At 56.4% G+C, this 23,749-nt stretch overlaps 8 protein-coding genes across 8 annotated transcripts; 2 read left to right on the top strand and 6 right to left on the bottom strand.

The window, feature by feature from the left end:
• Positions 1 to 361: 361 nt before the first annotated feature.
• CCMA1212_002515 (Aprataxin-like protein) lies at positions 362 to 1,114 on the bottom strand (the record flags this gene model as incomplete). The annotated part of the gene is made up of 1 exon (XM_073699897.1): positions 362 to 1,114. One exon carries the CDS (start codon positions 1,112 to 1,114, stop codon positions 362 to 364), a length of 753 nt encoding a protein of 250 aa, XP_073561108.1.
• An 821-nt stretch (positions 1,115 to 1,935) lies between these two features.
• CCMA1212_002514 (Putative ATP-dependent RNA helicase ucp12) lies at positions 1,936 to 6,155 on the bottom strand (the record flags this gene model as incomplete). The annotated part of the gene is made up of 2 exons (XM_073699896.1): positions 1,936 to 2,186; positions 2,333 to 6,155. The coding sequence occupies 2 exons, from the start codon at positions 6,153 to 6,155 to the stop codon at positions 1,936 to 1,938; spliced, it is 4,074 nt and encodes a 1,357-aa protein (XP_073561107.1).
• A 1,420-nt stretch (positions 6,156 to 7,575) lies between these two features.
• Positions 7,576 to 9,634, bottom strand: CCMA1212_002513 (Importin subunit alpha; the record flags this gene model as incomplete). The annotated part of the gene is made up of 3 exons (XM_073699895.1): positions 7,576 to 8,487; positions 8,549 to 9,058; positions 9,401 to 9,634. The coding sequence occupies 3 exons, from the start codon at positions 9,632 to 9,634 to the stop codon at positions 7,576 to 7,578; spliced, it is 1,656 nt and encodes a 551-aa protein (XP_073561106.1).
• Positions 9,635 to 10,714: 1,080 nt separating this feature from the next.
• Positions 10,715 to 12,914, top strand: CCMA1212_002512 (uncharacterized protein; the record flags this gene model as incomplete). Its single annotated transcript, XM_073699894.1, has 4 exons — positions 10,715 to 10,868; positions 10,916 to 11,073; positions 11,130 to 12,090; positions 12,145 to 12,914. The coding sequence occupies 4 exons, from the start codon at positions 10,715 to 10,717 to the stop codon at positions 12,912 to 12,914; spliced, it is 2,043 nt and encodes a 680-aa protein (XP_073561105.1).
• A 682-nt stretch (positions 12,915 to 13,596) lies between these two features.
• Positions 13,597 to 17,301, bottom strand: CCMA1212_002511 (Cohesin subunit psc3; the record flags this gene model as incomplete). Its single annotated transcript, XM_073699893.1, has 3 exons — positions 13,597 to 16,488; positions 16,581 to 16,789; positions 16,908 to 17,301. The coding sequence occupies 3 exons, from the start codon at positions 17,299 to 17,301 to the stop codon at positions 13,597 to 13,599; spliced, it is 3,495 nt and encodes a 1,164-aa protein (XP_073561104.1).
• Positions 17,302 to 17,696: 395 nt separating this feature from the next.
• On the top strand, positions 17,697 to 21,124 carry CCMA1212_002509 (uncharacterized protein; the record flags this gene model as incomplete). Its single annotated transcript, XM_073699891.1, has 3 exons — positions 17,697 to 18,973; positions 19,354 to 19,853; positions 19,935 to 21,124. Coding segments are annotated over 3 exons (2,967 nt in total), but the record flags the coding sequence as incomplete, so codon positions are not given.
• Positions 19,315 to 19,776, bottom strand: CCMA1212_002510 (uncharacterized protein; the record flags this gene model as incomplete). The annotated part of the gene is made up of 1 exon (XM_073699892.1): positions 19,315 to 19,776. One exon carries the CDS (start codon positions 19,774 to 19,776, stop codon positions 19,315 to 19,317), a length of 462 nt encoding a protein of 153 aa, XP_073561103.1.
• Positions 21,125 to 23,010: 1,886 nt separating the features above from the next.
• Positions 23,011 to 23,523, bottom strand: CCMA1212_002508 (uncharacterized protein; the record flags this gene model as incomplete). The annotated part of the gene is made up of 1 exon (XM_073699890.1): positions 23,011 to 23,523. One exon carries the CDS (start codon positions 23,521 to 23,523, stop codon positions 23,011 to 23,013), a length of 513 nt encoding a protein of 170 aa, XP_073561500.1.
• Positions 23,524 to 23,749: the final 226 nt, after the last annotated feature.

Here is a 23,749-nt window from a genome sequence, read left to right as displayed (position 1 = left end):
TTTCGAATATATTATCAAGGAATTGGCTTCCTTGCCTGTGCTGGATGGAAGGAACATATGGGAGAGGCAGCATAAGACGACGGGGAATGTTTGTTTCATCTTTATTCAGCTGCGGCTTGCAGGGCTTGCAGGGCCTTTTATCGTCATCATCATCATCATCATCATCTATCGCACCTTGAAGCAGTTGCGCGCAGAGGCAGGAAATATCAGCATGTTCTTTCTTATACATCCGCCAATCCGTTTCTTTCATACCTACTGCGCCAGTCTCATGCGTGCCTCGTGTCGTCTCATATCGTATATCGTGACATCTCCACGCCGCTGCATCAAACCGTCAGCCGTGTACAAAGCTCAACTCACTCACTCACTCCCTCTTCCACTCCTCAAACTCGTCCTCAAGATGCCCCTTGAGCTCCTTGAACCGATTCCCAAAATTCCTCCCGCACCGCCAGCACACGAGATCCCTCTTCATGAAGCTCTCCTCCCTTGAAGCACCCCTCCCGCGCCGCACGTCGTCCCCGTCGAGCGGGAAGTCGGCGATGTCCACCAGAAAGGGCGTGTTGAACGAGTTGTAGTGCTTGCGGTGCTTCATGGCCGGCGAGTGCATGTCGCGCGAGAAGACGTGGACGTGCATGTGGCCCATGCTCGGGACGGCGTGGACGCCGCACCGGATGTCGGCGAGCCAGTTTCTTCCTTGGGGGAGGGGTGGTTCTTTTTTCGTGGGTGTGCTTTGTTTGCCTTTGTCTTGATTGTGACCTTGGGAGTCTTGGTGTTGTGCTGCCGTCTCATTGTCGTCGCCTTCAACTTCTGCCTCGCCATTCAAGATAGCCTCCCTCCTCGCATCGGACCGACTATATCTCCCCAACTTCCTCTGCAGCTCCCCCGCAGCAAGGACCTTGAGCTTATCCACCTCGGCTCTCACCTTGCCCAAGAATTCGACATCCTCGAGCGCCTCGAATGGATGCAAGAGTCGATGGCGGGGCGATCGCGGTAAGAGCAGGATGTGCACCGTCGCTTTGGGGAATTTATCGTGGATGACGACAAAGTCGTCGTTGTGGTAGATTACGACGGACGGGGGAAAGGATTGAGGGGAGTCGATGTAGGCGCCGAGGGCCATGCGGTTTTTGAAGGGGTGGGATGATGATGGTTTTGAGGAGGGTCTGAGGGGGGTTGAGGAGGTTGAGGTTGGTTTGGGGGCCATGAGTTTGGCGACTTTTGGGGATTCGGGTTAGTTTTTGTTTTGGATGGTTTCTTTTGATGGTGGGGATTGGGAAGTGGTTGAGGGATTGGGGTGATTTGGGTGAGGAGGAGGGAGATATGAGGTCGAGGGCGCAACTTACAGGCATCTTGCTTGGCCCGCTTGATAGGCGGTTCGTCTTCCTCCTGCTGCATCCTCTTTGCCCTGCCGATTCTACTACACAAGTCGAGGTTAGCTTTAACGACTAGACGGGTTTGGTAACAGCTCGGAGTCATTACCTGCTCGCTTTCTTGACTCCCTTTGACGCTGATTGAGGTGCTGGGAGACGAAACATGAGGATATTCGGGGCGGCTGGAAGATGCACGTGAAGTTGAGGTTGAGTGACGGAGTGAGTGAGCGATGGCTTGAGCTTCAGCCTTGGAGGTTTACAGTGCTGCGGGAAAGGATTTGTACTGTGCTGTGGAGAGGGACTCGGGCATGTGCCTGAATCGGCAGCCCCACAGCACGGTATGGCTTCACTATGCCATCATAGACGGCCAAGTATGTGCTGTAAGCCGTCAACTGGCTTCGGCCTCCAATCTCTCATTCTTCTCATAAACTGCTATCCTTCATACTGACAGATAGGAGCCCGAGTATGTAGCACCTAACTCCATTCAAAAGGCTCTCGTCAATGTAATCTAGCCTCCCAGCGGCAAACACGGGGAGCAAGAATATGAGATTGGTTATCAAGATGATTCAACTCAAGCATCAAGGCCATTCAGCTCAATCATCTTGATAACCAACTTGATGATCTTGCTGCCCGCCAGATCCAGCCCCGGATTCTCCACCTTGTCCGCAATCAGACTGTCCACCATGGCCCTCAGCCGGGCCACCAGCACGCCCAGGCGAGCCCAGCCCCTAAGCCGGAGCCATCCGTCCACCAGGAGGCCGCGGCCCAGAGTGTCGAGCTCGATCGGTCCGCAGAACATGAGCAGCGTGTACGCATTCAGAGCTGATGGCCGTCAGTTTCAGGAAAAAAAAAAAGAAGCAGGGAAATCCAAAGAGTAACAACAAACAGCAACAGTCGCAACAAAGGTATGAGTGACAATAACAGTAGGAAGAGCAGCACAAATAGCAGCAACAGGAGAGGCAACTCACGAGTCAAATCCCGAATAAAAATCTTGGTCGTCGAAATCATGCTGAAATACGACATGTACGCCGCGTTCCCCGAGAACCCCTGGCTCCCAAACAGCGTGCTGCTGGGGTGCACAAACACCCGCCCGGCGTCCTGGCAGAAGTACTTGATCGCCCTCGCCTCCGGGTCCAGCTCCACGGCGCCCGACATGGAGCTCGCAAACTTCTTGTCCGGGTACTGGATCCGCGCAATCTGCGGCGTAAAGGCCGAGGCCACCAGCGCCCTCAGCAGCAGCGTGTTGCGGGCACCGGGCGCCTGGGACGAGGGCGAGTGGATTCCAATCTCAGTCAGGGCATCGTAGTACTGGCTCCTCGTGTTTGCAATGTCCGTCAGCGTCTGGAAGGACAAAAAGTTGTCGTCGCAGAACCTCCTGATGTCGCGCTGCGGCGTGCCTCGATCCCTCATCATCTCGTCCCACTGCGTAAAGGCCTCCAGGTCGGTGAGCGGGTCGCCGTCGCCCCTGTAGAAGCGCATTCGGGCTTCCCGCGCCTCGTCGCGCTTCTCCTGCGGCGCAAAGAACGGGCTCCGCGTGCTCAGGATGGCGGCAATGGTGATGCAGTCGTCCAGGCAGCCAAAGATGGCGCCAAAGACCATGAGCTTGCCGCATCGCAGGTCCGCCGGCAGCATGGCCAGCTGCTGCCCCATGGCCGTCAGCTCGTCTCCGTCCAGAGCCCCCATCCGCCGCAGCAGCGTCATGGCGCCCTCAATCGCCGGCGTTGCTGGCGGAGTGGGCGACCGGCCGAGGAACCGAATCACGTCCTTCATCCCCATGGCGCGCACTGACAGGCATAGCTGCTCCAGAGGCACGCGTCTGATCTCGGGCTCGGGTCGAGGCGCCATGTTCTGTTCGAGATTCTGAGTAAAGAGCTTGAAGCACTTGCCCGCCTGGACACGACCGGCTCGGCCCTGTCGCTGCTTGCATGCCGCTTGGGATGCCCACGTTTCCTCCAGCTTCCGCATGTTGTTCTGCGGGTCAAAGCTCGTCTCCTTGACCTTTCCGCTGTCAATCACGACCACGATGTCGTCGATTGTGATGGAGGTCTCTGCCACGTTCGTAGCCACGACCACTTTCCGCTTGCCGGGGGGAGGGCTGGAAAACACCCTCTTCTGCTCCTTGGTCTCGAGCGAGGCGTGCAATGGGAGGACGTAGAGTGAGTTGATGGACCTGAGACTGTTGCAGGCTTGGTTAATCTCTCCAACGCCGGGCAAGAAGATGAGGATGCCGCCACTCTTCTTCTCGTATGATAGCTCGTAGTCGATCGCCTTGACGGCTTCGGTAATCAAGCTGTAGTTGATCCGATGGCCCAGTTTCTGAATAACCTTACCCATCGTCTCGTCGCCAATGAAACCTCCATCATCGGGGCCGTCCACGCCAAAGCCCGTCATGCGAATCACGTCATCGAGGTGATATTCTTCAACGGGATACGTTCGCCCTGCGATTTCAACGGTTCCCACGCTCAGCCCTTCGGTCTCAAAGTAGCTCTTGAACGTGGCCGCATCAAGCGTCGCCGACATGAGCACCAGCTTCAGCATGTCCTTCTTCTGGATCATGACCTCTCGAAGCAGGTTCAGGAGGAAATCAGTGTCCAGGCTTCTCTCGTGAACCTCGTCAATGATGACGTGACTGACATCGGCCAAAGATGCCACAACGTCGTCCACCCGACCGCCCGACGTCTGCAGCCTCCGGAGCAACACACCGGTGGTGACAAAGGTGATCCTTGTATCCCTCGACTGTCGAGACTCGCCGCGGATCGCATATCCAACTTCGCCTCCCACTCGTGAGCATCGCTCCTCAGCCACTCGATCGGCCAGTCCCAACGCCGAGATTCGACGCGGCTGAGTGACAATCATGTTTGCACAGCCGCCAAGCCCCCTTTCGTACAGGTCGTCCAAGAGAAACTGTACAGACTGCGTCGATTTTCCCGAGCCAGTCTCGCCGCTGATGATGGTGACCTGGTTCTTGCTCACAGTCTTCACAATGGCGTCCTGCATCTGCCAGGCTGGCAGGGCTTGACGCTTCGTAATCATTTCCTTCTGTGCCGGGCTTCCTTGCCGACGAAGCCATTCCTCCTTGCTCTTGTTGTCGACAATCCATTTCAGCGGCCTTGGTGGAGCTCGAGAGCGCTTGCCCCTCGCCACAGACTTGGCCGGTCGAGTCTCCGAGGCGGCAGAGGAAACGGCTGATATGTCCAGGAGCCTGCCTGGATTGGCAATGATGTCGTTGATGTTGTGCTGGATCCAGTCTACCACGAGATAGATCTTGGCGGGCTCGTCCTTTAAGTCCTCCTCAATGTGTGCCAACATCCGTTTCACTATGCTGAGCTTGATGTATGAAGGCAGCTTCGCAATGATGGCGAGGATGAGGTGTCTCGGATAGCTCGAGCCCCTGCGGACCTGCAAAAACGTCTCCACGTCTCCATTCTGCGCATCCTTGACCGACTCGAGCCGGATCTGGATGATGTTGTCCCCCTCTCGACGGAAATTGTTGCCATAGATGGACTCCAGCGTAGCTACTTCCTCGTCCCATTGCTCTTGAGGCGTTCCAAAGTCCAAAAAGTCGCCCCCTGATTCTTCAGCCTCTTGTTGGTCTGAGGCTGATGCTGGCAAGAGGATATTCTGTAGCGCCTCGGCAGCTGCGTCTTCGTTGCCGCCATGCTCGTCCAGCACGCGGGTACACAACTCGACCGAGTACCCCGTCTGAGACAGGCGCTGAATGGTACCCTCTCTCTTGAGGTCGGTTGCTCCAATGCTCACGCCAGCAGAGTATTTCTCTGGGAGAGCCCACCGGGGGAGATCATCCTCGGGGACGTGGATTAAGAGCCACTCGAGCGTTTCCTGGCGGTCCTTGCAGTATTCCACAGCTTCTGAGACGTGGCTCTGCCGGAAGCCCAGCTTGCCGAGCTCGGCAACGATGCTCTTCTTCTCGGCCGGGGGCATGGTGACGCCATGGGGGTTCCAGGTCACGCCCTCTCTCAGCAAGGCCTCCAGCTGGATCCTTGTCTGCCTGCCCATCTCGACCTTTGGCACAGACGTCCACCCCTTCATCGCGTTGGAGACGGATCCGCTGCCCGTGTTGCTCAGAAGCACCAGGCCCGCCGCTCCGGGAAGCTCCCTCGCCTTGGCCTTTGCCTGCTCGACCTCCCTGCGCTTCTTCTCCGCCGCGGCCTTGGACTCCTGCCGCTCGAGCAGCGCCTTGAAGGGATCCGCCTCGTACATCCAGGCCTTGCCGTCCTTGACGTCCTGCGCCTTGAGCGCCTGGAAGTCCTTCCACAGCGCCTTGTAGTCGGGCGGCAGGACGGTGTGCTTGTTCTGCATGCTGCAGACGCGGAACAGCGCGTACGTGGCGGCCGCGTGCTTGGCCTCGAGCGCCGTGTCGCGCAGCAGCAGGTGCTTGTGCGTCGCCGGGATCTTGAACGGCTCCAGCGTCGTCACCTGCTGCGTCTTGGGATCCTTTGCGCTCAGCGTCACCCACACCGAGAAGCCCTCGGCCGTCTTGCGCGTGTCGTACACCGGCCTGTCCCACTTCTGCTTCTGGCAGTGCTCGCTCAGCAGGTTCACCGGCAGCTTGCCCGTCCACGACGAGCCCCCGATGAGCTGCTTCACCGTCGGCTTGGGGGCTGCTGCTGGCGCCGCTTCGGGCGCGGCATCTGCTGCTGCCTTTTGTCCCTTTTTGCCCTTGCCGCTCCCGCTGCCGCTGCCGCTTGCGCCTCCGTTTCCATCCTTGGATGCTGCAGGAGCTTGGCTTGGTGTCGGCGCGGCGGCCTTCACCTTGCCCTTCTTTACCATGCTATATCAGGTCTCTGTGTGGTGAGCCGCCAACAGGTGAGTGAAGGTTGGAAGCAGGAGGTCAGTATCGCCTCTTCAATTTCCACGCCCAATCAGTGATGGAGAGCTGATCTCACTTGCAGACACGCAAGGGGATCCCACTCCAAGAAAGAGAAGAAGAAGAAATGTGCAGCAGACAAGATATCTCTGAGCGTTCCTCCCTGTTTCAACAAGCTCCGTCTGCAATACATCCTTCTCAACTTTTTCTCCATTCGCCTTACCTGCGATTTTTTTATGGGGCTAAATCAGGCTCGCAAATTTTCACACTGTGTATGTCAGGTACAGACAGACCACTTTGAAACCAAACACCTGAACCTGCATGGGCATTGCCTTTGCAGGGTTACAAGGCAGGTTGTGTCTTTGAAGATACGAATCAGCAATCTGCAAAGTAGGTTACCATAAAGAGTACTATAAAGAGTACTATAAAGAGTACCATCTGTAATCTTTCTGTCCTTGTCTACATGTTGAGTTGCCCTCCGCCCTCCTCCATTTGTTGCACTGTCCAAGCACTGCAGTGAGCACAGTAGTGAATCTGACTGGTGTAGGATGGTGTATCTGCAGGACAATCGAGGAGACATGGCATCAAAAACATATCCAGAGGCCACACGCGTCACATTCTTCTCCATGACTCCGCCAGCCATCATTGACCTTTGAAGTGGAATAATCTGCCTCTTATTTTACTACCTGAATGCGCAGATGAGAGATGCACAAACACTTGATTGTTGCATCAAGAGCAGTCTCTTATTCTTCAACAACTCTTCCAACAGAAGCTCAATGCACTGGCACTGGCTTCTCTCTGCCGCGTCACCTTGATACATGCGACCAGGCTACTGGACCCAGACACGCACAGGCAGGCGGCGAGGCGGGCAGGCAGTTGACAAGGGGAGAGGAGGATCAAGCGAGCCTCCCTGCTTGCTCTTCAATGGCAACGGCCATCTAGACCCGTTTACATCAAAACTTTTTGCCCAATATTTTCCTGCTTCAGACTCAATTGGACTGCTCCATCCTCAACCGCGGCATTTCCTTTCTCAGGCTGGAGCTTTCAAGCTACCATAGGGCCTGCTTTCCGGTCGGGCAATTCTGCTTCCTTCTCTCTTTCTCTTCTCTCCTCGCACAAATTGCCAAGCCAAATTAAGGGGGGTAAAAGGGGGGGGGTTAGTGTATTGTTGCCAAGGGGTTTTGGGGGGTTATAAGCAGAGCTGTGAATAAACGAAGTGTAGTCTGCTGCTCGTGTTGATGACAATAATGTGAGGGGGTGTGCGAGAAAGGGGTTTATGATCTTGGTATTGGCAACCAATTGTGGAAACCGGGCAGTCTTCCAGCTTGATGCATTCCAAGTACCAAACGTCGTAAAAGCTCATGACAATAAGGTGTCGACTTTTTACATGTCCATCGAATCGCCTCCGTTGGCAAAGTTGAAGCCGCCAGACTGCGCACCACCGTTGGTGCCGAAGCCGAAGGTGCCGTTGGCGCCGGTGGGCTGAGCGGCGCCCTCGTCCGCGTTCTCTTCCTCGTCGGAGAAGTACTTCTCGATGATGTTGTACGCCTTCATGTAGATCTCCTCGTTGGCATTGTTCTGGCAGTCGTGGATCTTCTCCATGCCGCCGCACTCCTCAATGAACAGCGCATAGCGGTTGATGGAGTCGGCGCCGTCGCCTGCGGCCTGTCTATCCAAGTCTCCTATCTTGAGGATATTCTCGAGGCCGTCGAGGGCAACCTGAATGATCTTGTTGTCGGGGCAGGCAAGCAGGTCACACAGGGGCTTGATGCAGCCCTGGGAGACGAGGTATCGGATCTGTTCCGGCTTCTGAAGTCCGCCAGACGTGGCGTTGCTTATGGCCCAGCAGGCTTCCTTCCGAGTCTTGAGATCGCCGTTTTGCAGAAGGTGAATCAGAGGAGGGATGATGTTAGCATCAATCACAGCCTGGATCTGGGACGAGTTTCCGGCAGTGATGTTGGAAATCGTCCAGCAGGCTTCCTTGCGGATGCCGTCCTTGGTTGAGCTGAGGAGCGACAGGAGGCATGGGAGAGCGCCGCAGTTGATGATGACCTGGGTCTGGACATCGTCGCCGGTCACAATGTTGCCGACGGATCGGAGGGCGGGGGTCTGGACAGAGGTGGAAGCGTGCAGGAGAAGCTCGACAAGCCTGCGGGGAATGCCGGCTTCAATAACGGCCTGGATCTTGTCGTTGGAGCCGTCAGAGAGGTACGAGATGGCCCAGCAAGCATCGATCAAGACCTCGTCATCAAGAGAATAGACGAGCTTGGCGAGAACGGGAAGAGCGGGAGCGATCTATAGACAGTGATGTTAGAAACTCGCGAAGCAGGAGCAAAAGCATGAGCAGTGTGCGTACCGTGTTCCAGTCGGGCTGCGGAGTCTTGCCACGGCAGAAGTTGCTCAGAGTCCAGGTTGCGTTGCGGAGCATGCTGAGCTTGCGGCTGTCACCGAGCAGGGCCAACAGAGGCTTGAGAGCACCACAGCTCAGGACGTAGTCGCGGCAGTGGGGGCTGTCGCCGGCAATGTTGCCGAGAGCCCAAACGGCTTGTTCTCGCACATCGGGTTCAGGGCTGCCAAGAAGCTCGACGAAGATGGGGACGGCACCGGCCTCGATGACGACCTGGGTCTGAGTGGCCGAGCCGGAGGCGATGTTGGTGAGGGCCCAGGCGGCTTCAAACTGCACCAGGGTGTGGGGTGATCGCAGAAACTCGACAAAGCGGCTGACGACGCCAGTCTTGATGACCTCCTCGATGGGAGGGTTGCGCTCCTTGGACAGAAGCTTTCGGAACTTGGTGGTGGCCTGGATTTGCTGGTCGATCTGGTCGGAGAAGACGCCAGCAACCATCTGAGGAAGATCCTCGTTCAGCTGTCGATGTCATGTTAGCCGGTGACTCTACAGTGGTAACATCATCATTGTCATCTTTTCCCGCCGCACTGCTCAGTTCATCATTCTTGCTTTCGGGCCATGTCGAACATGCCTGCAAGACAGCTGATGTGCAGCAGCTCGCAGCCAAGTTGGTCAGAATGCCCGCCACCGTGGGATGTGGGGTTCAGTCAGAAGTCCCCCACATCACAAGCAAAAGCACAGCATCACAGCAAAAGGCTGCTGCAAGGCAGACGGACGGGGCGCCGTGCGAGGGCATCGCGGCGGGCAGATGCGGGATGAAAAGAAAAGAGAAGAATGACGGAGGGCTGGAGCTGTGCATACCTGAGACTCGGTAGGGGCAGACTCATCGTCGCTGTCGGGGGCGGCGCCGAGGGAGGCGCCTGGGCGGCTGTCGCCAGTGCCGATGCCTCGTCGCTTTGCTAGGTTTTCCTCGCGCTTGGCCTTGCGGATCTCGACCTGCTGCTCCTCGCGGCGGCGACGGAGCTCGTCAGGCTTGAACGTGTTCTTGGCCTTGAACTGGGTTCGGCGATGCTCTGGGATGTATCGGTCCGCCATGGTGCTGACGATGCTGCGGCGGCGCTGCTGCTGGCCAGTGAAGACGAAAGGCGGGCGGGCAGGGCAGAGAGGACAAAGAGCAGGGGTGATTGATTGATGCTGATGCTGCGCGGGGACGATTCAGGATGCCGGCGATGGCACCGTCGACGAAGAGACTCTGTCCGTAGGGCTGCTGCTATTGGATCAGGTGCGTCCCTGCTGTTCCGGAGCAGTTGTGCAGAGGAGAGGAAAGGAAAAAGTTCTGGCGATGGGAGGGAGGGGAGAAATCGGGCGGGCTACAGCACAGGGCAAAGGCTTAGACTCAAGGTGCTGGGCCTGGCTTAGGTACGGCACATCACACTTTACTGCCTGTTCCGGGCTGCCAGGACGCTGAAGCCGCCGCTAAAAGCAAAGCTTTCTTGTCGCAGCCGCTCAGGCGTGGTGCCTAAGGCATCAAGGTGGCACGCCTGCGCTCGCTAACAGGTGGTGGCATGCTGCTGCCCGTTAGCGACGAGTACTCGCTTGGGCCACCTTGCTAGCGTACGCCACTCGGTAGAACTTGTTAGTGGCAATGAAGCTTACTACTGTAAGTAGTAGCCACCCGCCGCCCGTCATCAAGCTTGATTCACTGCCCGGCGACGAAAGCAGGGAAGACGAGTTACGTACATACATGAGTGTCTCTCGTATTGAACATGAGGGATGTAACACCAGTTTAGTGGCAGATCACGATTCACTTTTTACCCTTACGAAACCCGCGCTCAAACATGTCAATGTATTGGTTTCAGTGAACTGCAGCAACAGCCATCAGATACTACAGTACAAGAGTCTTGTACCGAAAGCCCCTCTCGCATTGTCATCACGTGCTCTCGCGCCTTGCAAACAGCTCTCCCTCACACAGTGCTCCCACTCACTAAAGCAGACGCCTCTAACAAGAACGCGATCCTATCAGTCTCAACACGCGTCTCCCGCCACCCAGTCCGCCATTTGCTTGTCTGCGGCAGTCGAGGCCTCGTGGGCGATATGCACTGTGCCGTATAGCCTCCCATTATGCTTCAGACGAGGCTGAGCCTTCCAACCACGTAATCGAAGCCATGCTCAACGATGGCTCCCCACGGCAACAAGCGGCAGACCTCTCTGCCCAGTGGCTTCATCACGGTCCGAGACATACTTGACCGTAAGCGTGGAGTTGGAAACCTGCTGAATGTCATTGGCGTTGTCAAGGACTTTCGAGCCCCTGTTCCCACCAGAGGGACCGGTAAGCGTTCAGTTACTCTCCGCATGTTCAGGGCTGTCATATCTGAGTGCCTGCCTTGTCTCCAGACTGGAAGTGTGAGATCAAGCTGTTTGATCGTTCTATCGAAGATGCCTCCTTCGACTCCATCACGATCAACATCTTTCGGCCAGAAAATGAGATGCCCAATCCCGACGTTGGTGACGTGATGGTGCTCTATCAAGCCAAGGTTGGCCAGTCCTTCTATTGAGCACGGTAGTTGTACATCGCTAAGTAAGATGCCAGCTGCAATCACACGCCAACGAACTCTCACTCATAACGCACCGGACTACCGACATTCATCTGTACTCGTCAAGTGAGATTCCGCGTCCGCCAGAGGGGGCCTTACAGGCACTGCGCCCTTTGTCCAGAAAGACAGCTCATAGCCCTGGACAGGTCGTGCATGAATATGTCTCACATCTCTACCATTCAATCGACAAGAGCAGTCTCCCGACCGAGGCCGAGTTCCAGGAGATGAAGGCAAAGTCCACGCTTTACACAGGCAAGTCCAAGGAGCTCAAGGACGTCCGGGATGGCACCTTTGTCGATGTAGTGGTGCAACTGGTCAGGCAGCCGTACGACACCGGTGACAGAGTCACTCTATGGGTATCAGACTACACTGAGAACGAACATTTCTTTCACTTCACGTACAAGGGGCTTGATGCTCTTCAGGGACAAGACAGTTACCTGTCCTATGGGGCCGGAGCCGGCGCCGGCGGAGAGTGGAAGGGGCCTTTTGGGAAGCGAAGCATGCAGGTCACTTGCTACGATCCGCACACGTCGGTCATCAGAGAACAGGGGCTGTCTACGGGCTCCTGGGTACTGCTTCGGAATCTTCAAATCAAATTCGGGCGCAACGCCGCCAATCTCGAAGGGTTTTTGAGAGAAGACAGGGGGTCGTCGAGTCAAAAGATCAACATCCAGCAGATGGATGCTAGAGATACAGACGCTCCTGATCCCCGCCTGAAGGAGGCCATCCGCCGCAAACGCGACTATGAGCGGGAGAAGCGAGACCGCCTGAAAGATTTATCCGATGCAGCAATAGCCGGACAGAAGAGGAAAAGCCAGTTGGCCGAGATGGAACCAGCATCAAGCGAGAAGGCAAAGAAGCCCAAAAAGCCCAGGAAGAGAAATAAAAAGACTACAGGACAAGATGAGCCAAGCGTAGTACCTGCTTCAGCCTCAGTCCCCGCTACCTTATCGCACGGTACGCTTCCCTGCCCTCCAACTGCCTGCCTTGTGATATGACTAACACGAACAGTGAAATGCGAAAATGAACACAAGGCCATCAGTACCGTTGATAGCATTCTGGAACCCGTGCATCTGGAGACGGACATCAATGGCCAGAGAGTCAATCTCCGGCTCCCCTTTGTGAATATGAACTACCGGGCGCATGTCCGGGTTGTCAACTTCATGCCCCCCGATCTCGTGGACTTTGCTCGGCCGAGGCGGGCCACGGAATACGATATGCTTTCCGATAACGAGGAGCCGGACCAGGACGACTCAGATTCCGGCGGAGAGTCAGCGGCGGATGACACCACAACGCGGGTGTGGGAATGGCAATTCTTCTTGGAGCTTGAAGACGCCAGTCCTTCCGCCAACGACCAAGGGAAAAGACAAACCATCTGGGTCGCAGTGAACAACTTTTCCGCCCAGTGTCTCGTCAACATGGATGCCTCTGACCTGCGGAGAAACCAGCACGAGCTCGAGACCCTACGGCACCGGCTGTCCCTCCTCTGGGGCGAACTAGAAGAAAAGAAGACGTTGGAAAGAGGAAACAGGCGCCGGGCCGCTCTGGCAAACAGGGGGGCAAACCAACCGCCCCCACATAGCTCCGACGATGAGCGCGGCGCGACGCAGATGCAGGTCAAGCCGGTGTCGTCGCAAGTCCGCACCAGGCCGTTTGCATGCTGCATTCACCAGTATGGGGTGGAGGTTCCCGAGGAGGATCCGCGCAAGGCTGATGCTGGCGAGGGGAAGCGGTGGCAGCGGATGTTTGGGCTTTTTGGGACGAGGATTGCGTATGACTGAACGGGTGTTGTTGGGGAGGGCTGACAAGCTCTTTTTGTCTGTCTTCTTTACCTGGATCCTAACAGCTGCGGTTGATTGTTGGATAGTCTAGCATTTTATATGTAGGCAGTTCACTCTATGGGCCTAGCATGATCTTTATGAGTTGTCTCTTCGCCGCGTTGAACTCGGTGGACAGGACGGGACGCACGTATCCACATGAATATTAGACTCGATGTATTTCATTGACTCGTTGAATATCTCTTTGTGCCAATTTGGCCGGGATTCAGTACCAACCCCACGGCAATTCACCCCAAGTTTGCACCAATCTCATCTCTAGATCCCTCATGTGTCCTCTTGTTTCTCCCCCTAGGCTTCATTCAAGAGTATCAAAAGTCATCAGTAACCACTTCGGAGGCAAACAAAAAGCGAGAAGTGAATAGTAATCGTTGCCCGAAAGATAGCGAGAAAGAAAAAGACATGGACGTATCGTAAAAAAAAAAGAAGTACAACAGCTTGATACCCTGGCATTGAGAAGAAGAATAGAAGTAAACCACCCTGAATCCGTAGCATAGAATCAATAAAAACAGCCAAACCAATCATGTCCACAACGAGAGACTTTTTTTCGGCATCCCTCATTCCTTTGTGTTTTTTTTTTTTTTTTTACCCTCAATCATTCATTCATTCCTCCCTACCTTTTCTTGACTCAATCTCCAAGAACATCATCATCTGCATCGTCATTTTGCCTCTCGGCATCATGCTGCTCCTCATCCTCATCATCCTCAATAGGATCCTCATCCAGCAGGCCCCTCCTCCTCAGATCCTCCCTCGTGCCCTCCTCCGGCGCGTCATCCTCAAATACGTCCTCCTCCCCATCGTCGTCCTCATCGTCAATAGTCTCCGCGCTCAAGGCCGGCTTCTGCGGCTTCTCTGCCGGTGCCGGTGCCGCCGTCGTCTTGGCAGACTTCTTGCTGTTGTTGCGCTTGTTCATCTTCTCCGCGTCGAGATAGGCGACCACCTCTTTGAAGTTGTGGCCCAGCTTGGTCGCGTTGCGCTGCAGCCGCCGCTTGAGCTTGTTGACCTGGCCGCCCTTGGGATCGATGAGGTCCGCCGTGATGACGAGGACGTATTTGGCGGTCAATTCGCACAGCGACTTTTCCGCCTTGAGCTCTGCGGCGAGCCGCTCTTCCTTGGACAGGGTCTCGTCTTCGTCCTCGTCGTCAGAGGACTCTTCGTCGTCGACGGGGTCCTCGTCCTCGGCGGGCTCGTTGAGTAGCCTGTCCTTCTTCGCCTTCTTGGCGTAGTGCTTCTCCGCGCCGTCGAAGATGGCCGTCAGTTCGGGAACGAGGCTGGACTCGATCTGTTGAACCAAGACCTTGAACTTTTCGCTCCCGCCCGATCGAGAGGCGGAACTTGAGGGGCGAGCTATTACCGGGCGCAACGACGCAAAGGTCAGATGCAGATCGCAGAGGCTACCGGTCGCGAAGAGGCGGAGCTGGTCGATGGAAGCTCTGGACGACAATGTCGTAATCAGGTGCTTCCGGTAGGTCTGCCGCAGAACGGACAGGCTGTCGAGCTCTTCGTCTGCGATGCCGGAGCCCGACATCAGCTGCTTGCTCAGGTTGCGCGTCTTCCACATGAAGTAGAACTGGCAGGCCTTAATTGCCAGAGTGACGACTTCGTCTTCCAACTGGTCCATGTTGTCTTCCAGAGAATCGAATTCTCCGCGGCGAACAATGTTCACCAGTATCTGAATCGCCGGAGACGTGGAATCGCCCCTGGACGGCGCAATCTCGAGGTAGTCAACGCAGTCGGATATGCTCGCCAGTTGGCCGATTTTCGTCAAGATGGCGGACAGCTCCTGTAGCGGTGCTTCTTCCAAGTTACCTCTGGCAGAAAGCTCGCATGTCGTGTCAAAGCTGCGGAGCGAATTGATGACCACCTCCCAAAGAACGGATAGCTTGCTGTCAGTCAGTTCCTCCAGCTCTTCGAACTGTCGAGCATGTAACAGGGCAGCTGCGGCCTCGGCCAAGACTCTCTTGTCGTCGTGCCTGTTGAACTGGGTAATCACTTCATCGAGCAGCTTTTCGTATATGCTAGTGTCTTGCCGCAACTGCTGGAAAGAGTCCAGCTGCAGGTAGCGCTCCAGCCGAAGGACGATGGCCGCCGTCTCAGGCTCCGCACCGTATTTGCTCAGCAGCTTTGGGATATTCGTGGCCAGCTCCAGCGCCAATTCTTCCTGGGCATCGGCTGCTTCGGTGCGAGGGCCACGCTTCTTGCTCTTGTCTTGCTCGGAGAGCTGCAGCAGGGCCGACTTGATGGCGGAGCTCAAAACGTCGAGAAGAATCTTCTCCTCCACGGCGTTGGGGGCAACCACCTTCTTGAATGCATCCTCGGATGGGTTGCTCTTCTTTGATCTGGATTTGGACTTGGTACTGGTCGTGTGGTCGTACAGAAGATAGCCGGCCAGAATCTGCCACGACTTGACCTCCGGCATTCTGTCGTAGAGCACCTGAGCCGCCAGCGAAATCCTCGTCTCTGGCATGGTGCTCTCCAGCAGGTCAACGTCGAGTCCCACCGCAAGCCCTCCTGTCCGCTGAGTCTCCTCCACCTGTCGATCATAGGTGTTGAGTGTTTCGGCCAACGCTTTCAGATTGAGCCAGTCTTTCCTCGGGGCCTCGTAGATGTCATCTCCAGCAAGATCCAGTTCTTCCAGGACATCGGAGCCACCCATTTGTTCAACCTTGAGGTCCATCGAATCGCCAACACAGGCGATGAAAAAGCCAACAACGGCCTTGCGAATCCTGATCTCGCTATCAAAGATGAGTCTTCCAATGGCATCTATCTCATTGGGTTCAAGGATGGCAGCGGCCCGCAACGAGTCAATCACTGAGACGGCGGCGACTCTGACCGACACATCAGCATCAACCGTCGCCATCTCAATGAGACGGGGACGGAATCTGTCGATGAAGTGACCCAGCTGCTCTGCATCGCGTTTGAACAGTTTGTTGAGCTGCTTCAGTACCTCCTGCCTCGTTCCCGCGTTGGTGTCAGACAGCATCCAGCCCAGATAACGCAGGTAGCCGGGCTCTAGGAAGACTGTGGGTAAGTTCCATATCCAGGTCCCGAGGGCCTCAACGCACTCGACTCGAATCCTGGGATCGACATCGCGGTATCGGTGGACGAAGACGGTGTCGAAGAAGGACTGAATAGCGTCGTTGCAGATCTTCCGATATTGATTGGCCTCGGACAGGCTGCGCTGGATCTCGTCGGCCTTGCTCTTGTTTTTGCCGCGCTTCGCAGCCTGCAACTGCTGCTCAATGCTGGCGATGCGTCGGTCGAGGATGCTGGCAATATCAACGAGCGCAGACTGAACGGCCAGGGAAATCGTCGTGGCCGTGTGGCGGAAGGGGCGCAGTGGTGAAGAAGACATGCTGGCCAACCAAGCGTGGAGGTTGTCAACGAGGTCGACATCCTTGTACATGACATCAGTCTCGTGCAGCAGCGCAATAAGAGCCTGGAAGAAATTGATGAGCAGATCTCGGAATGATCGAGTGGACTTGGCTCTGGCAATCAAGGGATAGTCGACGATTTGTTGCTGCATAGGTAGCGCATTAGCAATGTTGCCCTCTTTTGCTGCCACATGGAGCTGGTGGACTTGAACTTGACCACCAGATCTTCATTACGCACCTCTTGATAAACGCTTTGCAAATCCACCAGTCGGTTGGGAATGTTTTCAGGGTCGCGAATGTCGTCGACCGTCACCTCGAGGTCACAGCCGGCGCATCGCAGGATGCAGTTGACGAGGTCGCCCAAGGCAGCCGCATCGCTCTCCTTGTATTTCTCGAGCCATTGCTTGGCAACAAACTGAGCAGAATCGCCGGACGCAAAGATGTCGGCTGGGAACAGAACGACGTGCCATCGTCAGCAACAAAGCCATCGAACGACAGGGAAAGAGGGGGGGAGGGAGAGAGCAGAGGGGCAAAGCTGGAGAAGTTGATGAAAGGCTCAACATACCAAACAGGCCGGTTCCCTTCTCTCCAGCATCGATGCGGACCGTCTTCTTGGGCCGACTGGGGATGCGCGCAATGGTGCCCGACATGGCGGGCCGGGCGCCGTTGATCTTGGGCTTCTTGGTGCTCGGCTTCTTTGCGCGGCTGGTTTGCGCCGCCTTCCGCGGCTTCGGCGCAGGATGGTCCTGGTCGCTGTCGGCGTCGCTGGGGACATCGCTCATGTCCTCGTCCGAGGTGCCGTCGCCGTTCTCGGCGACCTCGTCGGCATCTTCGTCGTTCCGCTTGCGCTTCGCCGCCGGCGCTGTCGGCTCGGGCGCGTACTTGGTGGGAGCTTTGACGACGCGTCCGGACCGACGACGCGCCTCCGGCTCTGGAGACGCGGTTGCGCTGGCGTCCATTGTGTCGAGTCTAGCAGGGCGAGTGCGCGCTGGATGGCTTCATGCGGCTCGAGGGCCAGGCCGGGCGGCAGCAGAGATGGCGGGCAAGCTGCGGCGAGGCTGAGGATCTCTGGCGACGGACCGCGTTCGTTAGTTGTGTGTCGTGCAGCAGTTGCTTCTGGCTGGCCAGTTGCTTTGGCTCGGTTTGGGGTTTCGAGGTGGGCAGAGAGCAGCCCACTTTGGGCCCCGGCTGAACGTCGGCAGTGCCTGTTCCTGGCGGCTCTAGTCCCAGCTGGGCAGTAGTTAGAATGAAGCTGCACAGGAGAGCTTGCACCAATTGCTCACATGAACTGGCGGGACTCGACGTATCTTGCTGATAATGCTGGCAAATTTAGTCACAAACAAATTGGTCATTCAAGTGTTATCGGTTATTGTTTGTGATAGGATCTCGTGTGGGCTTTCGAGGTGATGCTTCTCTCTTGCTACCACTGACACCACTGACTGAGGAGGAGCTGTCATGCGCTAGACACTGCCATGGAAAGATAACCCTCACGAACCCCCATCATCTATTCCTACCTTTACTAGGTACAGACACGGATAAGCAATTTACCGCATCTACGCATATCAACCCTTCCAATGCCCTCATAGCACGCACATCTACTTTCGAAGGAGGGCAGCATTTCCACCAGCCTCCCTCAAACAATGACCGGACTATCATGACGTCGCCGTTCCCCAAGTCAGCGTCCTTCCCCGGTGATGGCCGCATCGTCGTGAGACTCCTCCCGGCCGGTGGCAGCGGCCTCGAGACCATCAGCTACCAGTACCCTCTGAAGCTCATCTCGCCTTCACCCACAGTCGCCCAGAAGAGCTCCCTCGTCTTCCTCCTCTCCTACGGAGGCGGCTTGGTCGGCGGCGATGGCGTCAATCTGTCCATCCACATCCGCCGCGGGTCGAGCCTCAGCCTGGTCACTCAGGGCCACACCAAGATATTCAAATCAGCAACGCCCGACATCGTCACCAGCCAGAAGATGCAGGTTCAAGTCGATGAAGAGGCCGCAGTCTGCCTCCTCCCGGATCCCGTCCAGCCATTCGAAGACAGCGTGTACGAGCAGACTCAGATCTTCACCCTGGGCACACGGGCATCGCTGTGCCTCCTGGACTGGGTGACGCAAGGAAGGGCGGCGCGCGGGGAGGACTGGAGCTTCACGAGATGGACGGGGCGCAACGAAGTTTGGAAACAGGGGTCTGAACCGGGGCAACAACAGAGGCTGCTCATCAGAGACAACGTCATCTTGAGCCAGGACGGAAGCAAGCCGATTGGGCTGCCTCTGAAAGAGACGATGCAGAAGATGAGCGTCTTGGGGACGCTTATACTTACAGGGCCCGTTATGGCGTCTCTTGGAGACTTTTTCATGGCCGAGTTCGCCGCACTTCCTCGGATAGGATCTCGCGACTTTCGGTCCAAGGAGGATCAAGAGAAGGACGCCGAGGAGAAGCCAGAGTTTGAGCGGTGGCGCGCACGGAGGATCGCGATGGAGAAGCAGCAGGACATACTCTGGTCTGCGGCCCAGGTGCGAGGGTGCGTCATTGTCAAGTTTGGAGCCGCAACGGTGGAGGCTGGACGGTCGTGGATCGGGACAATGCTGGGGAGAGAGGGGACTATCGCCAGCTATTTTGGCGATTCGGCTCTGATGTGCGTTGAGCCTTGAATTACGAACACATGCCTTTCTGAGGTAGGCAAATCGAAAGACCTAATTGAATTCAAAGCAATGTCTTGATAAAATCGTCAAGGCCTGCTTGTATATGAGACTATCATCAATATCGACCAAGTAATGAGGAGGAGGAATCGAGCTTCATACCCTAATATTCATCACTTACAGCAAAACAGCAGCTAAGCCCGTTACAGGGGGGGTGTCTGTGTATTATTTTCCGTCGTCCCCCACCTGGACAGACAGTTGCAGCACTAAGTCGGAGCCCCGCCAAAACTTTTGAATTTTCCATCATTGAAAGACGGAAACTCTCTCGCGACTCGATTCACTCCTCGATCAATTCATCACCACGGACCTCACACAGACACAGCATGGTTCGCGGAAGAACGACAGCCAGAGGCGTCCGGAGAGGCGGCGCCGCAGCCTCGTCGCGATCGCAGACCGACGCCGACGACTCGAACCACAGCCAGGACCAGCCATCGACATCGACATCGACAGGCAGCGCGGCGCCACTGGCAACCATGGGACTGCCAGAGTCAGGCGCCGAGCAGGGCGCTTCATCACAGCCCGCGGCATCGACAGTCCGGAGAGGAGCGACGTCGGCTCGGGCGGCGCGCGCAGCGGCTTCGACCGGCAGATTCAGACCAAAAAACGTCCGACGAGATGAGTCTGAGCGAGACGCATTGGCCCAGCAGGAGCAGCAGAAGGCCAGCGAGAGGGAGGCGGACGAGAGGCGCGCCCGAGGCCGGTCACGGTTCCGCAGCAAGCGGAGTCGCGGTGATGCCATGGGGAGCAGAGGCGGTGCCTTTGGCCGGCCGGTAGCCGGAGCCAGCGGGCCGTTTTCGTCGGGGATGGGCGGTCCAGGTATGTTGATGCTTGAGCTTGGAGCTTTGCAAATACGGAGTTGGGCAAGGTGTCGGTGATGCTAACAGGTCTGAAATACAGGTGGCCCAGCTGGCGGAGGCTGGTTTGGCGCGGGCGGCGGCGGCGGAGGAGGCGGCGGTTTCGCAAGATCCGGCAAATTCGAGGCCAAGCCCGGGTCAGGGTATGGCTTTTCCAGCGAAGGGGGCTTCCGAGAAACAAGAATCAACGCCGACAAACTGCACACGATGGCGCACCAAGGTGACCTGGACAGCGAGGACGAGGCCATGCTGACTGCGCTCCATTCCCGGACGGGAGGCGTCATGCCCATGGGCATCCTCCGGCGAGAACACAAAGAGGCGCCAGTCGTGGTCGCTACGGCTGCAGAACTGGAGGCGGCGGAGAAGGCAAACGCCAACGCAACGGGCGAGGAAGAGAGTCTCTGGGTGGATGGCGAGGGGTCATTACCGCCGGTCGATCAGCCTGAAGAGGGTGACTGGAAACGAGCAGCGAGGGTCAAGAAGGAGCCGACGGACGACACCATGGACCTGGACGTCGACGCCAAACCGACTACAGACGAGAAGAAACAACCGCTAGCCAAGGCAAAGGCCAAGAAGCCGGTGGCTCAAGATGCCGAGGAGAATATGATTCGCACAGATTTGAGCCTCCTGGCCAGCGAGCTGGGCGCCATCACAATCAACGGCGACGGCGAAGAAAAGGGCGACGAGACGGCCAACAAGGACGGCCGACTATATCTCTTCCAGTTCCCCCCGCTGCTGCCCCCTCTGAAGCAGGTTGCCGCTCCCCAGCCTCGCATCAAGGTCAAGGAGGAGGAGGAGCAGCACACCACCAGCCTGCACGCGACGCCGCTCAGCGGAGCCGCCACGCCCGTCGACCTGACGCAGCAAGGCGAGGGCGAGTCATCGTCGGACGACGAGGAGGACGAGGAGGAAGAGCGCAGGAACGGCTTCCGGACGCAGGCGCTCTCCAACGGGGGGCTCATCGGCCGGCTCAACGTCCGGAGGTCGGGCAAGGTGGAGCTGGACTGGGGCGGCCGCATCCTGGAGATGAGCCCGGCGGCGGGCATGAACTTTCTGACGACGGCCGTCATCGTCGAGGAGTCGGACGAGAAGCCTCAGAACGGCGTGACGACGGGCGAGAGCATCGGCATGGGCAAGATCATGGGGCGGTTCGTGCTGGCGCCGATATGGAGCGAGGAGGAGGACTGGGAGGTTGCGCCCGAGGAGCTCGACATTGGGGGCGTGAGTCAATAAGCTAAGCATGAATGGAATCGGGTATACCCTCATCAACCGCGGCAATTCAGGAAAGGAAATCTGCTCTTGTTCCTCGCATGATTCCGTGATTTCACGGCACAGTCCATCTGTTGTACAGATCCTCATCTCTTACACTTTCAACTTTCCTCGCTGCATTCTGGTGCTCCTACCGGAGTGTTTTTCGAGGCTTGGGTGCTACCCTCTCCTTCGCACTGCCCTGGCTACTTACACTGAGCAAACAATAAGACAGACAGTGGATGCTGGTCACACTCGACGACGAGAGACGCGATATCCCAAGCCCTGTCGCTACTCCTACTCCCAGATTGCATACGACGAGCTTACGAAAGGGTCTTTCAGTTGTGCTATCCCCTGTTGGTCGAGCGAGCGGGGGAAGAATCGATAGTCTGTCGATGGGATATCGCGGGCATAAGATTAAAGCATGCAGGAGGCATTCTTACCCCCCTGTACCTGGGGCTGGTTCCGTGCTCCGTGGTGTTGGTTAGGAAAGAGAGGCTATTGAACGGGTAGGGAGAGCTGGCTTGCTTGGAGCGTACTGCTGCTTACACCTACGTGATGTGCCAAGGCAAGGAGGAGGCCAGCCGAAGAGGACAGCAATGTGATGCTCTGGGGAGATGTCTTGTGTTGTGTATACGCCTCTCTGTATCAACTCATTCTACTGCTTCTCAAGCTCCCGATATATTATCCATATACATCCAATATGAGACCGCATCTGCATCGGAAAGTCTGATTCCACCGAGAAACTACGCATCTATACAGCCATCCATCCAATTTCTCCATCTCGGAATCAAGTCCGAACCAACCCCCCTTGTCACAAAAACAAACAATCGCCGATTGGTCCAAGCTGTCTTCTCCCCATCCATCCATCCATCCTCTGTCGTCGTAACTCGTACGGTTTCATGGCTCTCGCGCTGATACGATTCCCCAGGTCGATACGCAACCTGATTGTCTAGAGAATAGCGAAAGCTCAAAACACTAATAGATCACCAGCTCTCTTGGCAATTCCTTCTCATCTTTCAGTATCTACATCTGTACTTTTTGGGTCCTTTACATATCCAGCTTCGTATCTTGATTTCTCTTTCCCAATTTCTTGGTATATGAATGGAAAAGAGGTAAATTAACCACGCACGCAAACTGAACTTCTTCCCCCCCCTCCTCCTCCTCCTCCTCCTCCTCCTCCTCCTCCTCCTCCTCCTCCTCCTCGTTCCCCCCTGTCCCAATAGCGAGCAAACATGCATATAGACTCATGCAGGTACACGCCGCATCCATGCAAGCCCAACATCCTTCGCAGGCATCCTTTCCGCGCAACAAGCCCTGCTCCCCCAACAAAAAGCACATAAGGAACCACTCAAGACACACAAGGAACGAAAAGAAATAAAAGGCATCATGATATTTTCCCGTCCGTCATCTAGACCCTTGCGGGATTTTTTTTCTTTCTTCTTCCCTTTGAGATCGGGCTCCCGCCTGTAACAGTACATGCCCGTATTTCCCCGTCCACATCCTTCCATACAAACATCCTCGCATGGTATGTAGAGCCACTTGCAGTCGTGCAAGCAAATAGCGTTGTCAAAAAAGTTGGCCGAACCTGTCGCCTATTCCAATTATTTCTTTGTTTTTGTAGTGCCAGTATCCACATCTCTTTGATTTTATCCGCTTCGCCTGGAAGTGAGAGTGTGAGTGTGAGTGTGAGTGTGAGTGAGGCTGTCGTGGTGCTTGGGTCTCCCCATTCCTTGGCGGCTAAATGGTGCCAAATCTGACTGAGCCTATAAAGCGAAACACGACCATAACATAATGGAGAGAAACAAAAAGAAAGTGGAAGATTGAGATGATAGCAAACAAGGCCGAGAGCAGCAGGGTAAAGGGGAACCCTAGCGTCTCCTCTCGCCAGGACCGTACCCGAAATATTCCGTCTCCTGGCTCTGGGCCTCGAGATTGTGTATCTCGTCAAAGGACGAAGAATTGGTAGCCTCCGTAACGACGCTGCTCGAGGGAGAATACTCCTTGCCTTCGTTGCCGCGCTGCCCTTCCTGTCGAGCAGTGTCCAGTCGTCGACCGGCCGTTGCCCTGCCGGCGTAAGAATGCATGTGCTCAATGGTCAAGCCGACGTTCGTCCTCGTCGACGTCGCAGTGTCGTAGACGGGGCCGACGTGCTTGAGAGAGAAGTTGTTGTTGTTGGGCCCGTAGGCTCGGCCGCCGGCGGTGCTGGGGGCCACGGGTCTGCTGTCTTCGGCGGCGTATCTCGCGTGGGCGGAGGAGCGGGCGCTGTGCGTGCGGCCGGTGGATTCGAAGCCGTGGATCTTCATGGCGCGCAGGAGGGGGCGGATGGTGGCGAGGCTTGAGGCGACGATGGCGACGCCGGGCTCGATGATGGTCCATATCATGACTGCCGTTGCCGAGACTGTACACCGAGGTAAGCATTAGACCCTTTGCCATGGATGGCCAGGAGAAGGTGATGGTCATCTGGGGGACTTACAGAGCAAATCATTGGTGTCTTGGAGTGTGCTGAGATATTTGATTCTGATGATGGTGGCGATACTAGCACTGGTCAAGGCAGAGTTAGCATTTCCATGACGAGAAGCCGGGGGGTTGGGGGGGGGGGCACTGCGC

This window comes from Trichoderma ghanense (assembly GCF_004382785.1).
Source record: "Trichoderma ghanense strain CCMA-1212 chromosome Unknown scaffold_2, whole genome shotgun sequence".
Classification (NCBI taxonomy): Eukaryota; Fungi; Ascomycota; class Sordariomycetes; order Hypocreales; family Hypocreaceae; genus Trichoderma; species Trichoderma ghanense.
The sequence above is the reverse complement of the archived record's forward strand: the minus strand, read 5'-3'. Positions and strand labels throughout refer to the sequence as shown.